The sequence below is a fragment of the Pelophylax lessonae genome, assembly GCF_965119305.1.
Source record: "Pelophylax lessonae genome assembly, chromosome: 10".
Classification (NCBI taxonomy): domain Eukaryota; kingdom Metazoa; phylum Chordata; class Amphibia; order Anura; family Ranidae; genus Pelophylax; species Pelophylax lessonae.
This window is the reverse complement of record NC_138777.1, coordinates 176,985,757-177,004,601: the sequence shown is the minus strand read 5'-3', so window position 1 is coordinate 177,004,601 and position 18,845 is coordinate 176,985,757. Positions and strand designations below refer to the sequence as shown.

The window sequence follows — 18,845 nt, the reverse complement described above, 5'->3', positions numbered from 1 at the left end:
TAGTAATCTCTGTGCGCAAAGGACAAGGACAAAACTCAAGATTTAATCTCAGTGACCTTTGAGTCTTAAGACAGCACTGCATTAAATACAGGCATGATTCTGTGATGGACAACACTGCATGGCCTCAGGAATATTTAAAAAAATCACTGTCTGTAAACACAGTCTGCAATGCCACCCAAAAATGCAAGTTAAAGGGTAACTCCACTTTCGTGGGGGAAAAAGATAGCAAATAAATAAAAAACAATATAGCTTATACAATTGCGACACAAATCATATTGTAATTAAATGTTATTAAAAAGTATCTTTCCTTTTCAATCTGCAGCTGTTGTAATTTTCTGAAAATGCAATGCAATATGGCTACCTGGAGCTGTTCTGTACACAGAATGTATACTGGCCACACCCCAGAAACATAATTTCCTGCTTGTGTGATTCGCTCACCAATTTTCCCAGAAGTCTGCCTAAAATACAAGTCAGATTTCTGGCATCCCCTGCAACAAAAATGTAATTTGTGGTGAGATAATCCCAATAGGAACACGTCTAAAGGGATGCAGGCCCAGCAACTTTCCTCATTAAAGATCTGCAGTTGCCACAGATGACAGATAATTATGAAACCATTCCCATGACCGCATGACTGGCACACTCAGCACAGAGGAACAAACAATGATTTCTTCAGATTAACAAAAGGTAGAAATCTGCAACAAAGTTTGTTAAAAACCTTGTAATGTACATACAGTAGATCACCCAGAGGGGAATGTTTTTTTTATCAACAAAAGTGGAGTTACTCTTTAAAGCTCTATCATGCAAAGAACAAGCAATATTTAATCATGATTTAGAAACACCACCATCTTCTCTGGTCCAAAGCCTTTTTTAAAATGGTCTGTTGCAAAGTGAAAAAACGTTCTGTGGTCAGACAAATCAAAATTTGACATTTTTTTTGGCAACCATGGAAGCTGTGTCTTCTGGGCTAAAGAAAAGAGGGACCTTCCGGCTTTTTATCAGCACTCAAAAGCCTGATGGTATAGGGGGTGCATGAATGTGCATGGAACGGGCAGCTTGAATATCTGGAAAGGAACTATTAATACTGAAAAATATATCCAGGTTTTAGAGCAGCATATGCTCCCATCCAGAAAACATCTTTTTCAGGGAAGGCCTTGCATATTTCAGCAGGACAATGCTAAACTGCATACCACATTTATGACCACAGCATGGCTTCATAGTAAAAGAGTTCAGGTGCTTAACTGACCTACTTGCAGTCCAGACCTTTCACTATTTGAAAATATTTGGCACTTTAAACAAAAAATGCAGCAAAGAAGACCCAGGACTAAATTAGCAGTTAGAAGTCTATATCAGGCAAGAATGGGACAACATTTCTTTCCTAAAACTCCAGCAATTGGAGGAGGCTACATCATGGTAAACAAGGCCCTTTTCCATTTTCTCAGTTTAAACAGTTTATGTTTTCTATTTGTTTTTGAGATTTGCAAATCATTGCAACCTGTTTTTATGTACATTTTAGACAGCTTCCCAACTTTTTAGGAATTGGGGTGGTTTATTTTGAATTTAATATCACAAGTTATTATTCGCAGATCCTTTTTTTAGGAAACTTCTTTTTACAAGTCAATACAAATTTACCATAGTGTTACCTACTCTTCAGGGATATGCCTGATGATTGCCTGATTCAAATTCAACTCTGCTATTTGAATATTTTAATAAGCATGGGGACCAGGACCAAGAGAAAAGAGCCATATTCTGCATTGCATTATCTCTCAGAACAGAACCCATAGGTGACCCTAAACTACAGTTTAAATTAAAAAAAAAAATCTATACCAGTATGTACTCTTAACTATTAAATATAAAATCTTCTAGTGCTCACAGCGTCCTCCAAATGTTTTCTTTTATTGCTGCTGTGATCCTGCTTCCTGTATTGTTCTCAATAGCTAAAAAATGGACTAGGAACTATAGGGTTCGTAGTGTGCATGGAGCACTGCAAATGACCGCATGACTGGCAAGCACTGATTGTTCCAAACAAACAGAAGTGAGGAGGAAATTTGGGAGGATGTTACAGTAAGGCAGAAAAATGCAGTAAGAAACAATTCCCTGAAAAGTAGATTAGATTACAGGGCCATTAAGTAGTATATGTGTATGGATTATTTTTGTAGACATTTTTTGTAGAATAAGAATATCATTTAGTGTCACTAAATTTAGATGCTATGTACCTAGCTGGCAGTTTTTGCAATTTACCTGAAAGCCAAAGCAGATTGTGGGAATCACGCTGAACATTGAAGCCAGTGAGGAAACCCTAGAAATAAAAATGCATGTATTAAAGGATATTTCATCCAAACCATAGCATCCAACATTATTCCTCACCAAAATAGAGTATTGTATGACTGGATCGTTTTATGTTACCTGACCAATATCTTATGAGAAGAGAAGATAGAAAGGAAGAGGAGGCAAAGGAGAAAGGGAGAGGAGAGGAAAAGAGAGGAGGGAGAAGAGGGGGAGGAAAGGAGAGGAGAAAGAAAGAAAGAAAGAAAGAAAGAAAGAAAGAAAGAAAGAAAGAAAGAAAGAAAGAAAGAAAGAAAGAAAGAAAGAAAGAAAGAAAGAAAGAAAGAAAGAAAGAAAGAAAGAAAGAAAGAAAGAAAGAAAGAAAGAAAGAAAGAAAGAAAGAAAGAAAGAAAGAAAGAAAGAAAGAAAGAAAGAAAGAAAGAAAGAAAGAAAGAAAGAAAGAAAGATGATAGGAGAGGCGAAAGGGAAAAGAGGAGAGGAAGGAGGGGAGAAAAGGAGAGGAGAGGGGAGAGAGGAGAGGAGGGAGAGGAGAGGAGAAAGGAAGAGAAGGGGAGAAAGGGAGAAGAGAGGAGGGGATAAAGGGAGAGGAGAGGATAAAGGGAGAGGAGAAAGGGGGGGGGGAAGGTAGAGGAGGGGAGAAAGGAAGAGGAGAGGAGGGAGAAGAGAGGAAAGGAGAGGAGGGTAGGAAGAGAGGAGAGGAGAAAGGGAGAGGAGAGGCAAAAAGGAAAAAAGAGGAGAGGAAGAAGAGGAGAAAGGGATAAGAGAGGAGAAATTGAGGGGAGAGAGGAGAAGAGGGAGAGGAGAGGGGAAATGAAGAGGAGGGGAGAAAGGGAGAGGAGAAAGGGAGGGGGGAGAAAAGGAGAGGAGGGTAGGAAGAGAGAGGAGAGGAGAAAGGGAGAGGAAAAAGGGAGAGGGGAGGAGAAAAGGGAGAGGAGAGGATAACGGGAGAGGAGAGGGAAAAGGGGGAGGAGAGGAAAAAGGGGGAGGAGAGGAGAGAGGGAGAGGGGAGGATAAATGGAGAAGAGGGGAGAATGGGAGAGGAGATGAGGGAGAGGAGAGGAGAAAGGGAGAGGAGATGAGGGAGAGGAGAGGAGAAAGGGAGAGGAGATGAGGGAGAGGAGAGGAGAAGAGGAAGAGGAGAGGAGAAAGGGAGAGGAGAAGAGGAAGAGGAGAGAAGAAAGGGAGAGGAGGGAAGAAAGGAAGGAGTAGAGGAGAAAAGGAAAGGAGGGAAGAAAAGGAAAGGAGAGGAAGGAAAGGAAAATGGGAGAGGAGTGGAGAAAGGGAGAGGAAAATGGGAGAGGAACGGAGAAAGGGAAAGGAAAGGAGAGAGAGGAGAAAGGGATAGGAGAAGAGAAAGGGAGAAAAGAGGAGAGAGAGGAGAGGAGATGAGGGAAGAGGGGATAAGGAGTTGAGGAAAAGGAAAGAGATCTTTTATTGAAGCTACTATACATGGACCATTTATTGGAAAACTATGAGACTTTCTGCCATTTTTGGCCAGTGCTGGGTACCATTATGATCATAAATACAATTACAGTATCATTATGTAAAATACGTAAACCTGCTACTTTAACAACCAACCAGTCTTCAAAGTTTAGTTAAGAAAGACCAGTGAAAGACAATTTCTAATTGGTTGTGCTAGGTTTCTGCTTTTTAGACACTGATCAAATAAAAGGTTTAAGCAATCTTTCAAACATCTAATCCAGGTCTAGAAGAAGACAAATAAATCTCCCTTTGTTCCCCAAAACAAATATGTCCTTTTTACCTAAATAACACCTAAACTCCAAGAACAAAACTGTAATACATTGCATCTTACCGGTACATAGATGTGGTGGCTGCAATGTTTTTTTTTTCAGCTTTTGCTCCTGCCAGTAACACTTTCTGTCCCAAGGTGACAACACTCACTCACTGTACTGTATGTATGGAGGAGCAGTGTTGTCATACTAGGATGGGACGTATGTTAGGAATGGAGAACCCCTTCTCATCTCCGTAACATATGGAGGGGTGGGGGAGGATGTTTCTGGTCCACAGAAAGAAATGTTGACCACTAACTGATATTGGTGGAGAAAAAGCAGAGAGTCTAGGAAGCTATTAGTTCAACAGATGGCAGGACCACTGGGTTTTTTTCATCAAGCAGATATTTCAAATCACTTTTATTTGTAAATTTAAAATACCAAAATGGAGCAAAATTAGTGTTATTGTTCGGGTTTGCATACGCTATCATTATCTCTTACCCTTGCTTATAATATTTTCTGCAGTGTAGCCATGGCCTTTTCGTTTACCTTGCATATGCCAATAAACATGTACTAAAAGCAATATAAATGGCAGTGTTTGAAACATTCTTCATTTAAATACCTAATTTTCCTATGACATTGTAGGCACTTGTAGCATGAAGAAAATAATATCAACATGAATTGTGTGTGTCCACAAAAATCGAAACCGATAGGAATTTACTCCATTTTATGCACACACACACACATTAATAATGTTAATAAATACTTCTAGGTAGAGCATTTAATAACATAACCCAAATCAAGTATAAGGACTCTTATCTTATGGCTGGGATGACATATGGGAAAAGATAATCTGGTGTATTTTGTGATTTAGATAATACAGTATTAAATGATAATGTATGGGAACATTACAGCTGATTTATATAAAGCTCTCTTTTTAAAGTCACTCTAGAGACTGACCATTTGTGATATTTGTTGTCAGAAAGATAAAATAATCCCAACCCCTAGCAGAGGACCCAATAACCTACCCTCACAGGAATCCCTACAACTCTCATTAAAGCTCTCCCATAGAGGGCATTTCCATAAGTAGCTGTATGGCATGCCAACACAATAAGTTAAGGGTGCCACACTCCCCATCTGTAGCATAAGCTGTCCAATCTTCAAGTAGTGGTAAAAAGTAGCTCTATTTTTGAAGGAGACGAGAACAAAAATGAATAATAACCTGTAAATACACTATATAGCCAAAAGTTTGTCAACACCTGACCACAACATCTGCTATATGGTGAAGTTATGCGGGCACTCCTTCATAAAGTTTGTAGTGATAGGCAACTTTAACTACTTCCGCACTGCTCACTAGAGCTGTACTGCGGCAAAGTGGCTCAATAACATCTGGCGATGTAGACCTACGTCACCAGACATTCCCCTCTCTCGGTGGCGCTCGCGCGCCGCCAGAGGCTCGCTCCCGCTGTATTCAGTCACAGCGGGAGTCGGGCCAGGGGAGGAGCGGCGGCGATCGTCGGGGAATCGAGTGTGGAGATCCGCCTGCTTGTGTAAACACAAGCGGGCGGATCTCCTAAGTGACAGGCAGGGTCAGATTGCAGGGATCAGCATAGCTGAACCTGCGATCTGTCCTTGTGTCACATAGTCACCTCCCCCCACACACGTCAGTAAGCACCAGTCATACATTAACCCCTTGATCACCAATAAAAATTAACCCCTTCCCTGCCAGTGTCATTTTTACAGTAACAGTGCATATTTATAGCACTGATTACTGTAGTAATGTCACTGGTACCCCCAAAAGTGTCAAAAATGTCAGCCAGGGGTCTGATCTGTCTGCCGCAATGTCGCAGTCCCGCAAAAAAAAAAAAAAAAAAAAAAAAAAAAAAAAAAAATCGCAGATTGCCGCCATTACTCGTTAAAAAAAAAAAAACCACCAAAAATTACAGAAATCTTTCCCTTAGTTAGTAAACGCAATAACTTTTGCGCAAACCAATCAAATTTGCTTATTGTGATTTTTTTTTACCAAACTTAGGTAGCAGAAAACAAATTGGCCAAAAATTTTAAAAAAATTTAGATTACATTTTTTTGGGGGCGAAATTTAAATTAAAAAAAATGTGAAAAATATTGTTATTTTTTCAAAATGTATGCTTTCTTTGTTTATAGCGCAAAAAGTAAAAATCGCACAGGTGATCAAATACCACCAAAATAAATCTATGTTTGTGGGAAAAAAAGGACATAAATTTCGTTTGGGTACGGTGTTGCACGACCGCGCAATTGTCAGTTAAATTCGCACAGTGCCGAATCGGAAAAAGTGGCCCAGACGTAAGACAGCAAAATCCTCCGGTGGTAAAGTGGTTAATGCTACAGCATATAAAAGACATTTTATACAATTGTGTGCTTTAAACCTTGTAACAGTAGTTTGAAGAAGGCCCTTTTGTGTTCCAACATGACTGTGCCCCTGTACAGAAAATAATCTTCATAAAGACATGGCCTGAGGACCTTGGTGTGGAAGAACTGGAGTGGTGTGCTCAAGTCTACTGAACACCTTCCACATCAATGGGAATGCCAATTGTGAGCCAGGTCTTCTCATCCATCAGTACCCAACTTCACAAAATGCTCTTTTGGCTGAATGGATTGCCACATACTGTACACAATCCCAAATAATTTGGAAAACCTTCTCAGAAACTGTTCAAGCTCAAAACAAAGCTGAGGGAAGGAGGTAAACTCTGTATTGATGACCATGGTTTGGACTGATGTTCAACAAACTCAAGTAGATGCAATGGTCAGGTGTCAACAAACATTTGGCCTTATAGTGTTAGTCTATATATGCATTGAGTATGTATGAAATTCTTTGCTCCTGTCTTTGTAAATTATTTCCCCTAACTGTGATCACCATGGCAGGGCCATTGTTAGACTAATTCTGCAATGCTGAAACTTCAGCTTCAGCTAATTAAAAAGAAGCTGACAGGACTGAAATATAGGAGCATCCGTTACAGATTGGGTTCTGAAGATGCAGACTCTGGGACTAAAATCACTCATTTAGAAGACCGTTATCTGTGCTGACCCTTCACTAGCTGCATGCTTGTTCTAGGTCAGTGTTTTCTTAGAAGTAAAGCAAACATTTATTATATTGCAGTTTACCAATTCTTAGATGTGATGGCTTCATTAAATGTTCTTTTTTAGGCTCTCTTTCCTTACTTTTCCCCTGGTGATCCAGCCAATAAGTCTGTTTTTTCAACAGAACAAACTCTCCTGCAGATGCAGCTGTTAAAGCATTGAGACATACCATTTACCACTGACGGGTGCTTACAATGATCAGTTAATGTTGAAAAATGTAAAGTAATGCACTTGGGTGCCAGAAACCAGAAAGCAAGCTACTCACTAGGGGGGGAACCCCTGGGTGAGTCTAGGATGGAAAAAGACTTGGGGGTACTGGTAGACAACAGGCTTGGCAGTGGCATGCAATGCCAAGCCGCTGCAAGCAAAGCCAACAGAATACTGGGATGTATAAAAATTCAAGTTAGACTTACCGGTAACTTGTTTTCCAATAGTCTTTCAGGACAGCACCTTAGAGAGATGGCTCCTCCCTCTCCTCATCAGGAAACACCCCATCCACCAGATTTTAAAAGGAGGCTTCTCCCACCATTCGTCAGTTTGTAGAAGAGTACCTCCGGCCCATGCTGGAACACATAAACAGATATGGTTAATCACAGCAATAAATTTTATACAATAGGGCGGGACTCCTGCTGTCCTTAAAGACTATTGGAAAACAAGTTAACGGTAAGTCTAACTTGAATTTTCCCTAAAACGTCTTTCAGGACAGCACCTTAGAGAGGATTATCGAGACTTACTCAATTTAGGGAGGGACCACAGCCTGAAGGACCTTTCTGCCAAAAGCCTGATCATCAGCTGCCAAAAGGTCCAACCTATAGTGTCTTGCAAATGTAAAGTAACTTGACCACGTAGCCGCTTTGCAGATTTGATCTGAAGTGGCACCAGCTTTCTCTGCCCATGTAGTGGCTAGTGCTCTCGTAGAGTGAGCTCTGATCCCCTGCGGGGGAGACAATTTCATTTGGGAGTAAGCCTCTAAAATAGCGGATCTGAGCCATCTGGCTTTTGTTTCCTTTGATGCCTGGCGACCTTTGTTGTTGCCAGAAAAAAGAACAAAAAGAGTTTGAGGATCTAAACTCTTTAGTAACCTCCAAGTAGTGTATAAGAACTCTTCTTACATCTAGGTAGTGAAAGCTTTTTTCCTTATCTCCTGATGGATTAGGACAGAAGGTAGGTAACACAATTTCTTGTGATCGGTTTCTCGTTGAAGCTACTTTTGGGAGAAACCCTGGATCCATCTTGAGAATTATCCTATCTGGATATATGGACAAGAAAGGTTCAATAGCTGATAAAGCATGTAGTTCACTGATTCTTCTTGCTGATGTTATTGCCACCAAGAAGACTGTCTTGAGGGTAAGGTTTTTGAGTGTAACCGTTTCTAGTGGTTCAAAAGGTTCCTTTGTGAAAGCCTGAAGGACCACCGACAAGTCCCATTTGGGGAAGCTTCTGATAGGCACTGGTCTGGAGCGGGTAAGGGCCCTGAAGAATCTGATGATTAGAGATTCTGAAGAAATGGGCCTTTCCAAGAATACCCCCAGAGCTGTTACTTGTACCTTGAGGGTACTTACTGCCAAACCTTTTCCTGCACCCTCCTGTAGGAACTCCAAAATTGAAACAATACTGTCCAATTTTTGATCTTTCGATTCACACCAGGTATTATAGGTTTTCCAAACCTTTGCATATATATTCCTTGTGGCTTTTTTCCTACTGGAAAGTAAAGTAGCAATTAATGCATCTGAAAATCCTTTCCTTTTCAGCAGTTGCTCCTCAGATACCAGGCGGTGAGCTTTAGCTTTTCCACTTGTGGATGATCGTCAGGACCTACTGCTGCAAGGTTCAGTCTAAGAGGGAACTGAAAGGCAGGTTTGACTGACAGTTGGAGGACAGATGAAAACCAGACTCTTTTGGGCCAATAAGGAGTGATCAGGATCACTGAGGCTCTTTCCATTTGGATCTTTCTCAACACTAACGGAATGAGTTGGAAGGGGGGAAAGGCATACCCCAAACTGAACTTCCAGGGATGTGCCAGAGAATCTACTCCCAGAGAGTTGTCGTTTCTGTGGAGTGAGAAGTAGAGTGGAAGTTTTGCGTTTTCTTTCGTTGCAAACAGATCCACCTCTGGCCTTCCCCAAGTCTTGGTTATCTACGTAAAGATTTCTGGATTCAAGCTCCATTCTGCTTCTCGGATCTTCTGCCTGCTTAAATAATCTGCCACACTGTTTAGTGTACCCTTTAGGTGGATTGCTGACAAAGAAAGTAACCGACTTTCCGCCCACTGCAGAATTTCCGTTGCCAAAAGCTGTAGGGTTTTGCTTCTTGTGCCCCCTTGCTTGTTTAGATATGCCACTGTAGTGGCGTTGTCTGAAAGGACTTGAACATGAGTCCCCTGAAGATTTTGAGAGAAGGCAGCTAGAGCTAGGCCGACTGCTTTCAACTCCTTCCAATTTGAGGATTTTCTTGTCTCGGAGTGAGACCAAACCCCCTGTGCCAGGTTTTGGTTCCAGTGGGCTCCCCACCCCCATCTGCTGGCATCCGTTGTTAACCTTTGATCTGCTGGGAAGGACCAGGTCAATCCCTGAGACCAGATTATCTGATTTCTCCACCACCAGAGGGACCTCTTGACCTTGGTGGGGATCTTTACCTTTAAGTCCAAAGTCTCTGGATTGTGATCCCAGATTCTGAGGAGGAAATATTGGAGTGGTCGAAAATGAAGCCTTGCCCATTGGACAGCTGGAATTGATGCAGTCAGGTTTCCAAGGACCGACATGATCTCTCTGATCGACCACCACTGATTTGTTTGCAGCCTTGCTACCATATTCTGTATTTTCACCTGTTTGTCCTCTGGTAGAAAGACTCTTTGTTCCACAGAGCATAACTGAAACCCTAGGAACTGAACCCGTTGAGCCGGTATGAGATTTGACTTCTGGATATTTACTATCCAGCCCAGAGACTCTAGATGACCTCTTGCCTTGTGCAGGTCCTCTTGAAGTTTTTCTTTTGACGGGGCAAAGAAAAGCAGGTCGTCCAGGTAAGGCACCACAGCGATTCCCTGAAGGCGGAGGGGAGCTAAACACTCTGCCATTACCTTCGTAAAAATACGAGGGGCGGATGATAGCCTGAAAAGGGAGTGCTTTGAATTGAATGTGAAGCATTTCCTTTCCCAGATTTACCGCCAACCTTAGGAATCTCTGTGAGCGAGGGGCAATAGGGATATGTAGGTAAGCATCCCTTAAGTCGATTGATGCCATGAAGCATCCTTTTGTTAACAGGGTTCTGACTGTAAGAATTGAGTCCATTCGAAACTTTTTGTACAGAACTGACCTGTTTAGTGGTTTCAGGTTTAATATAAGACGAAAATCCCCCGATGGTTTCTTTATCAAGAATATGTGGGAATAAAATCCCTGATGTTGTTCCTCCACTGGTACTGGACAGACAACTCCCTGTCGCCTCAGGTCCTTTAGCAGGTCCATCATAGCCAGGGCTTTTTCTGCGTCTCTTGGGAGGCTTGTGACAAAGAACCTTTCGGGTGGCATCTCTGAAAACTCTATGTTGTAGCCTTGGGACAGCATTTCTAGAATGTATTGATTTTCTGTTATGGCTGCCCAATAGGGGAGGAATTCCCTCAATCTTCCTCCCACCGGCAATGTATTGTCATTGTGTTTTGTTGGTTGACACAGGAGGATGGAAGAGAACACCTCCTTTCCCTTTAGGTTTTTGTGTCGACCAGTTTCTTCTCTTTTCCTGGGGTCTGCTATTCTGCTGAGCTTTTTGCTGTCTGTTTTCTCTTCACGGGAAAAGACTTCTTTTTGTCCACTGTTCTATCTAGAACAGAGTCTAGCTCAGGCCCGAATAGGAGATCCCCTTGAAATGGAAGTCCACACAGCTTAATTTTAGAAGCCGTATCCCCAGGCCATGTTTTCAACCAAAGAGCCCTTCTGGCTGAGTTGGTTAATGCTGCACATCTTGCCGTCATCTTCACTGACTCTGCTGAAGCTTCAGCAATGAAGGCTATGGCCGTGGAGAGCGTGGAGAAGGAATCCAAAATTTCCTGTTTAGGTGAATCTGCTGTGATGTGTGCTTTTAGCTGGCTAAGCCAGTATTCCAGATTCCTGGACACACAGGTTACCGCCATGGCAGGTTTCAGATTCCCCATGATGGATTGCCAGGATCTCTTAAGTTGCTGGTCCATCTTCTTATCCATGGGATCCCTCAGGACTCCCATGTCTTCAAATGCTAGGTCCGTTGACCTAGAAACCTGGGAGAAGGCTGCATCAATCTTTGGCATCTTATTCTAGGGAGCTCCTGGGTCCTCATCAAAAGGAAATTGCCTTTTAAAGGCTTTAGGGAAGAAGGTTTTCTTTTCCGGATCAGCCCACTCATGTTTGATTGCATCTGAGATGGTCTGATGCACTGGAAAGGTACGACCCTTAGGCTCTTCCAAGCCTGCATACATTTTATCATGCAGGGACAGTTCCTTCTTATCCTCTTCTAGACCCAGGGTGATGTAAACTGCCCTCAAGAGACCATCCACCTGCTCCAAGGACAGTTTGTATTTAGCGGGCCTACTTTGTGCCCCTTCCTCCTCTTCTTCCTCTGAATCCTCTTTGGAATGTGAGGGGGGAATGATCTCCTTGGGTGGGAGGGACCCCTTCTGTTCCCACCGAAGGAACCAATTGTGAACCCCGAGAAGAATGTGAGGCCGATGGCTGACTCAGGGCAGGATCCTGCAGGGATGACCGAAAGGATTGGATGGTAGCATCCAATTCCTTCCTCACAGATGCGACTAAATCGCCACATACTGCAGATGCTTCTTCCTTTACTAGTGCATCAATACACCCCTGGCAAAGTGTCTTTTTCCAGTGTTTGGACAACTTTGCTTTGCATGAGGGACATTTTCTCTTGAAAACAGTTTCAGAGCTTTTAGCCTGGAAGACATGAAAGGAAAACATACACATGCTTCTTTATGAGTCAGCCTGATTCTCAGGGCCACCAAGGTGCACAGGAAGACATTTTAAGGGAAGCCCCATGTGCCCTGACAGGCCCCCAGCCACCGGGGGGAAAGATAAAAGGGATGGAGAGAGACCCCAGAGTAAGATGGGCCATAATAGAAATCCCCCTTACCTGGGCCTTACTGGTGCCTGTGCCTGTCCCACTCGCTGATTAAGCTGTATCCATCGCTTGGCAGCGGTATCACTCGTGGCTTCGGTACCGGTTCCGGAGACCAAAGCACACCTGCACTGGACCGGAACAAGGCACCAGCTTGCTCCTCCCTTCTTCCTCTGCATCCAGCGGAAAGGACGCCATACGCCCCCTGCAGAACGCTGCCCTTTCCGGAAACCTCACTTCCGGCCGGACGAGCGTCACTCGATCCGGAAAAAATTGGCGGCAAATTTGAAAAAGGCGGCGGAGGCCTAAGAAAAATCGTTCCGCTCACCGAAATGCCTTCCCAGGGCTGTGCTCTGCGGGGTCCTGACTCAGCCTAGAGCACTGAAGAGGAAGAAGGAGCCCATGCACTGCAGTCGGTCGCGTGAATGGGAGGAAGCAATCGTCTCCAAAATAGGGTAGGTGGACGTAGGAAGCCCGGTCTCTCAGGATAGCACCTTGAGAGCCCAGCTCCCCACAGAGGTGTTCCTCGGCTGGAGGAAACACAAAAACTGACGAATGGTGGGAGAAGCCTCCTTTTAAAATCTGGTGGATGGGGTGTTTCCTGATGAGGAGAGGGAGGAGCCATCTCTCTAAGGTGCTGTCCTGAAAGATGTTTTAGGGAAAAAAGGGATTCACTCCAGAAATAAAGAGATTATTCTCCCGCTCTACAAGACTCTGGTCAGGCCACATCTGGAGTATGCCGTCCAGTTCTGGGCACCGGTCCTCAGGAAGAATGTGCTGGAACTGGAGAGAGTCCAGAGAAGGGCAACAAAAATAATTAGGGGACTGGAGGACATCAGCTATGAGGAAAGACTACAAGCACTGAACTTATTCTCTCTGGAGAAGAGACGATTGAGGGGGGATATGATATCAATGTACAAATACTGTACTGGCAACCCTAGCATATGGAAAAACCTATTCAGAGAAAGGGAATACAATAAGACACGTGGCCACTCACTAAAACTAGAGGAAAGGCGGTTTAACCTTAAAATAAGTCAGGTGTTCTTCACTGTAAGAGCAGTAAGGATGTGGAATTCTCTTCCGCAAACAGTTGTATCAGCAGGGAGCATCGATAGTTTCCAAAAACTATTAGATGGGCACCTTTAAGACCACAACATAGAGGGGTATACAATGTACGGTTAAAAGCAAACACACACACACACACACATCATAGGTTGAACTGGATGGACTGATGTCTTTTTTCAACCTCACCAACTATGTAACTATGTAAGCTTTTAATTATTCATGTAAAATGTTTGTTCCAAAGGGAACAAAACTGTTACTGTAACTGCTTGGGTAACTTCAGGAGTTCAGCTTCAATGTGTTAGTGTATCTAAAATTTACTAGTACATCTAACACTCCCTTCCACCCAGACTGACAATGCTGCTCTCCAGAGGTTCCCATGTGCTCCTTCATCTAATACAGGTTTGTTACTGGTCAGATCACCAGGTAAAAACAAAAAAGGGAAAAAGCTTAACATTGAAAACGAATGAAGCCACCATATCCAAGGATTGCTAGGCTGCAATTTATTACATTTGTGGTTTTGGGTTAGCCTAGTGTCAAAGGCTAATTACTGTATATGATCATTTTGTCAATTTGTTGTGGCCCCGATAAAGGGGGAGTGGTTGAATGTTCAAGCACAGGTTGGTAGTCCTGTCCTGTCCTATGCTATACTATAACATTTTTTGGAATGTTCACAACTCTTTATGCCATGTTTCTCTCTTGATAAAGGCAGAAGAAACTAACAGGACAAACTCAGTATTTTATTGTGTCCTAGTTTTAAGTCTAGGAGATGATAGAAACTGAAGGCATTCTTCTGCCATACTTACTTTGAGGAATGTTCATGCTTCTGGAATACAGTGTGCTCCATGAGATAGTACTTCACAATGATTACCACCGTCAGGTAACAGGCCGCCAGGGTGCCCAGAATACTGAAACCACAAGAAGGAAACAGGGCATTTATCCTTGACAATTACTTTATTCAGCATCAAGCCGTACACTTCATTTACTATTATACAAGTATGACTATTCTGTTTCTTACATTTCTGACAGGATGCAAATGATATCCAGTGTCACTGCAAGCATTGGCAAAAATATCGTTTATACAATAAGTATTCTGTAAAATATTGGACTTTTTCTTTCCATTCTGGACCTTACGGATTTCAAACCCTGAAATGTATGCAAAGAATAGGAAGAGAGAAATGGGGGTACATTCTCAACTGTTCAATAATTATCTAGCACAAAGTCCTTCTCCAAACACCTTTGTTCAGTTTCATATTGAATATTTACAGAGCAGTAAATGATGACCAGGGTAACATGTTTCTTTCTGCAAGTTGGTCCCTAATTATACAGTGGGTACGGAAAGTATTCAGACCCCCTTAAAATTTTCACTCTTTGTTATATTGCAGCCATTTGCTAAAATCATTTAAGTTCATTCTTCTTCCTCATGAATGTACACATAGCACCCCATACTGACAGAAAAACACAGAATTGTTGACATTGTTGCAGATTTATTAAAAAAGAAAAACTGAAATATCACATGGTCCTAAGTATTCAGACCCTTTGCTGTGACACTCATATATTTAACTCAGGTGCTTTCCATTTCTTCTGATCATCCTTGAGATGGTTCTACACCTTCATTTGAGTCCAGCTGTGTTTGATTATACTGATTGGACTTGATTAGGAAAGCCACACACCTGTCTATAAGCAAAAAGAACAAAAAAGGGGCGCACCGACCTAGCGCATTATCCTCAATAAAAGGCTTTATTTAAATAACATAAAAAATGGCTACTCACAGACGTAGATAAAAGTAAAGCATATCAAGCTGGATTGCTCGAAAGTCCGTGTTTTAGTCCATATGGTTGTCCATGATGAGATGACTGACGCGTTTCGAGGCCTAGCCTCTTCCTCAGAGCCACTGTGTCATGACTACCTCTCTGGTTTAAATAGTAATGTGGTGAAGTAGCGATCCAGCCACCACCCCCAAGTGGGAGTGCCTCCTCCCCCAGGGGGGTGCGGCTAGAGCACCACCCACCTACTCTTGTGACATTAATAGTAGTATGCAGTGGCATACATCAATCATGAACGTACAATACAAGTGCTAAAATAATACCATTATATACGTGAAATAGACACATGTCCATAAAAACAGTACAACAAAATCTAGATTAAAAACCACCATGGGCTAATGTTAAAAACAAATAAATAAATAAAATTGCTTTCACAGTGCACTTAAAATCAATGTAGATGCTCCCTGGATTGACAGTAGAGAGCAACCAATATCAGTTTTGTTAGGTAATTACCCCACAATTTTTCTATTATATGTACCTTCTGCTGTACCTGATCTAGGCTAGAAATTCCTCTATTCATAGTGGTGGTGTTCCTCCCTCTCCATGTTTTCCATCCTGTTGGGGGGGGGGGGGGGGGGGTTTGCACTGAAAAGAGGGATCAAAGGGGAGTAGAGGGCCGATAGTGTACTCAGTGCCCCTAACCTGCTTCGTTAGACTAGTGGGGCACAGACCGTAATAGACCGTGGAGCCGATCGGTCATGTTGCACCGATCACCGGCTCCGTGGAACGCACGCCGCTGCCCTACTTCCGGGTTATTGCGTCATGCGTTCCACCCATCGTCACTTCCGCCGATGTCACATCCGCCGACGTCACTTCCTGTATCGACGAAAACAGTGTACAGCGGGGCGGTCCGTCTCCAGGGCAACTCTCTCTATCCCGGCATTGGCCCGACAGATACCGCCCACCATGTACAGCATCCTATTCCACTACACTCTACATAGGCGCTCCTATTGCAGTGTTCGGGTATTGATAGTGCTGCTATCTCCACTTGCAGAGCCTCTACCCCTCTATGTGTTCAATTGGGGACCATTTTGGGCCACTATATATTTAATGAAATCAAAGAACCAACATTTATATTCATATTCATCCCTGTGCACATCCTGCTTGTTTATACTGTTAGTGACGGTGCAGCCCTGTTGCATACACGTGTGAGCGCACATGCACAACCACATATATAGCCCACAGGAAGCTTGCAGGCAAATGCACATACGCGCGCACACATGTACGCAACATTGCTACTGTACACCATCCACATAGATTTAAAATGAACCCTCATCTGATTTAACGTGTGAGTCCAAACAAGAACTATATATATATATATATATATATGTATGTGTATCGCACCATGTATCTACATAGATACTTCATGTGGTCACAATATAGAGAACAATTAAAATCAATATAAATAAAGGCTGATAACCCAAAGCATATATAGGTGTACAAATACACCTTCTTTTAGAAATTGACCCAAAGGAGGACTATTTTAGAGAAGACATGTCCTCCAGGCTAGGTGAACTGATGTCATCGTTCACTTACGGCTCATTGCAAACTGAATGGGACCATAATTTTAGATATAGTTCTAAAACCCAGGAACCACGTCCATAGACGTCGTTTCGGAAATTTGAACCATATAGGAATGTGTATATAAAAAAGTATGTGTTGAGAAATTATTATCAAATTAATATAAAAAAAAAAAAAAAAAAAAAAGGAAACAGAGATGGAACAGACCGAATGTGCGGTGGTCATGGCATATACGAGCCATACAGCACCCGCATCTGGCCTGAAATGTGAAGGATGCATGAGGATCTGGGGAGCTGACCAAATGGTGAGCCCCATAGGCCTTATAGAACCCCATGAATCTCTAGATCCTCATTTATGCCCCCTGGTGCTAAAGACCCCAGGGTGAATATCCAATAGGATTCTCTTTTGCAGAGTTTCTGGAATCTCATCCCATCGTCTTGATCTTTACCGATGGCTTCGACTCCAAAAACCCTTAACCCCGTAGGGTCTCCATCGTGGGACTGGCAGAAATGGCGAGGTACCGAGTAGTTGTTGTTACGGTCTCTCGGTCCTTCCTTAGTCTTTTTGTTAATTATACTGCACTTATGCTCCCCGAATCTTACCCTCAGGGGTCGTGTAGTGCGTCCGATATATAATAGACCACATGGGCAAATTAGGGCATATACAAGGTAGCTGGTGCCACAATTAATAAACTGTTTAATCTCGTGGCTTCGCCCATCTGTACCAGCTACTTCCTTCTTCCGATGCCACATAAAGGTACAGGCTCCACAATTTTTAACCCCACACCTGAAGTTACCTTTCTGGTCAAAAGCTGAGAACCAAGGGATGGATGTTGATACCCCTCGAGAGACTTTGGGTTTACGGACCCTGCTGGGAGCAATTTGGCTTCTCAAATCCTTTGGCTTTCTGAACACTATTTCTGGTCTTGGTGGCAATATCCTTCCCAAGACAGGATCCTGTTTGAGAATTTTCCAATTGCGCTGGATCACGCGTTGGATATCAAAGGCTTTGTTACTGTAAACAGTGCTGAACCTGACTGACCCAGTATTCCCAGCTTTAGGGGACTTTTTCTTGGAAAAGCTAGTGTACTGGGGGTTGTACGTTGAAGAGGAATGTTCGACAAGGATGTCACTCTCATACATCAACAGATATTTAGCGTATGCCTCCTCAATATGTTCAACTTTGTAGCCCTTTTCCACAAATCTTTCTTTGAGGATAGCACTTTGTTCTTCATAATCGGACCTTTTTGTGCAGGTCCTGTGCAATCTACAGAACTGCCCAAAAGGGATATTTCGTATCCATCTGGGATGGTGGTTGCTGGTTGCATGAAGGTAGGCATTGCCCCCACTCGGCTTGAAGTGAGTTTTAGAGACAATGCCTCCATCAGAATCAACACACAGTTCTAGATCTAGAAAGACTAAACGGGTATCATCCATTACCTGAGTGAAAGAGATCCCAAAGGGATTATTTGCGCAATGTTGCACAAAACCTGCCAAATCCTCCTGTGTGCCATCCCAAATGATTAGTATATCGTCGATATACCTGGCATACAAGGCTAGATTCGCCCTAAAGGGATTGTTCTTCCAAATGAATAGGTCCTCCCAGTACCCCATAAAAAGGTTGGCGTAGCTGGGAGCAAACCTAGCCCCCATTGCTGTTCCTCTAATCTGCCTGTAGTAGTCCCCTACATAAGAGAAATAATTGTTATTCAATACATAGTTGATACAATCAACCAAAAACGTGATTTGTAGGGGATGCAAATTACTGAGGCTCAGGTAGTGTTCAACAGCTTTTAAGCCATAGACGTGTTCGATGGACGTGTACAATGAGGACACGTCCAAAGACAGCCATTTATATTGAGGGGACCATTTCACCGGGGTCAAAATGTCCAACATATGACTTGAGTCTCTCACATAAGATGGGAGAGACACCACCAAATCCTGCAGGAAATGATCTATATAACAGCCTAAGTTGCTAGTTAGGCTGTCTATACCAGCTATTATCGGCCTGCCAGGGGGGTTCTCAAGGTCCTTGTGGACCTTGGGGATATGATAAAAGTGCGGGGTTTTTGGATGTTGCTTTAATAAAAAGTGATATTCATTCTTTGAAATCACTTTATTACCCAAAGCTCCATCTAACAGCGATTTTAATGATGCTGTATACTCCACTAGAGGGTCCTTTTTTAACTTCTCATACGTCACTTGAT

General features: G+C 42.8%; 1 protein-coding gene across 1 annotated transcript in view; it reads right to left on the bottom strand.

The window, feature by feature from the left end:
* SLC38A8 (solute carrier family 38 member 8) overlaps positions 1–18,845 on the bottom strand; it is a gene marked incomplete at both ends in the record, with an annotated part of 105,331 nt that overhangs the window by 25,671 nt on the left and 60,815 nt on the right. Inside the window, 2 exons of the mRNA XM_082270846.1 lie at positions 2,239–2,296; positions 14,099–14,200. Coding sequence (XP_082126972.1) covers positions 2,239–2,296; positions 14,099–14,200 — 160 coding nt within the window. The remainder of the gene's footprint in view (positions 1–2,238; positions 2,297–14,098; positions 14,201–18,845) is intronic.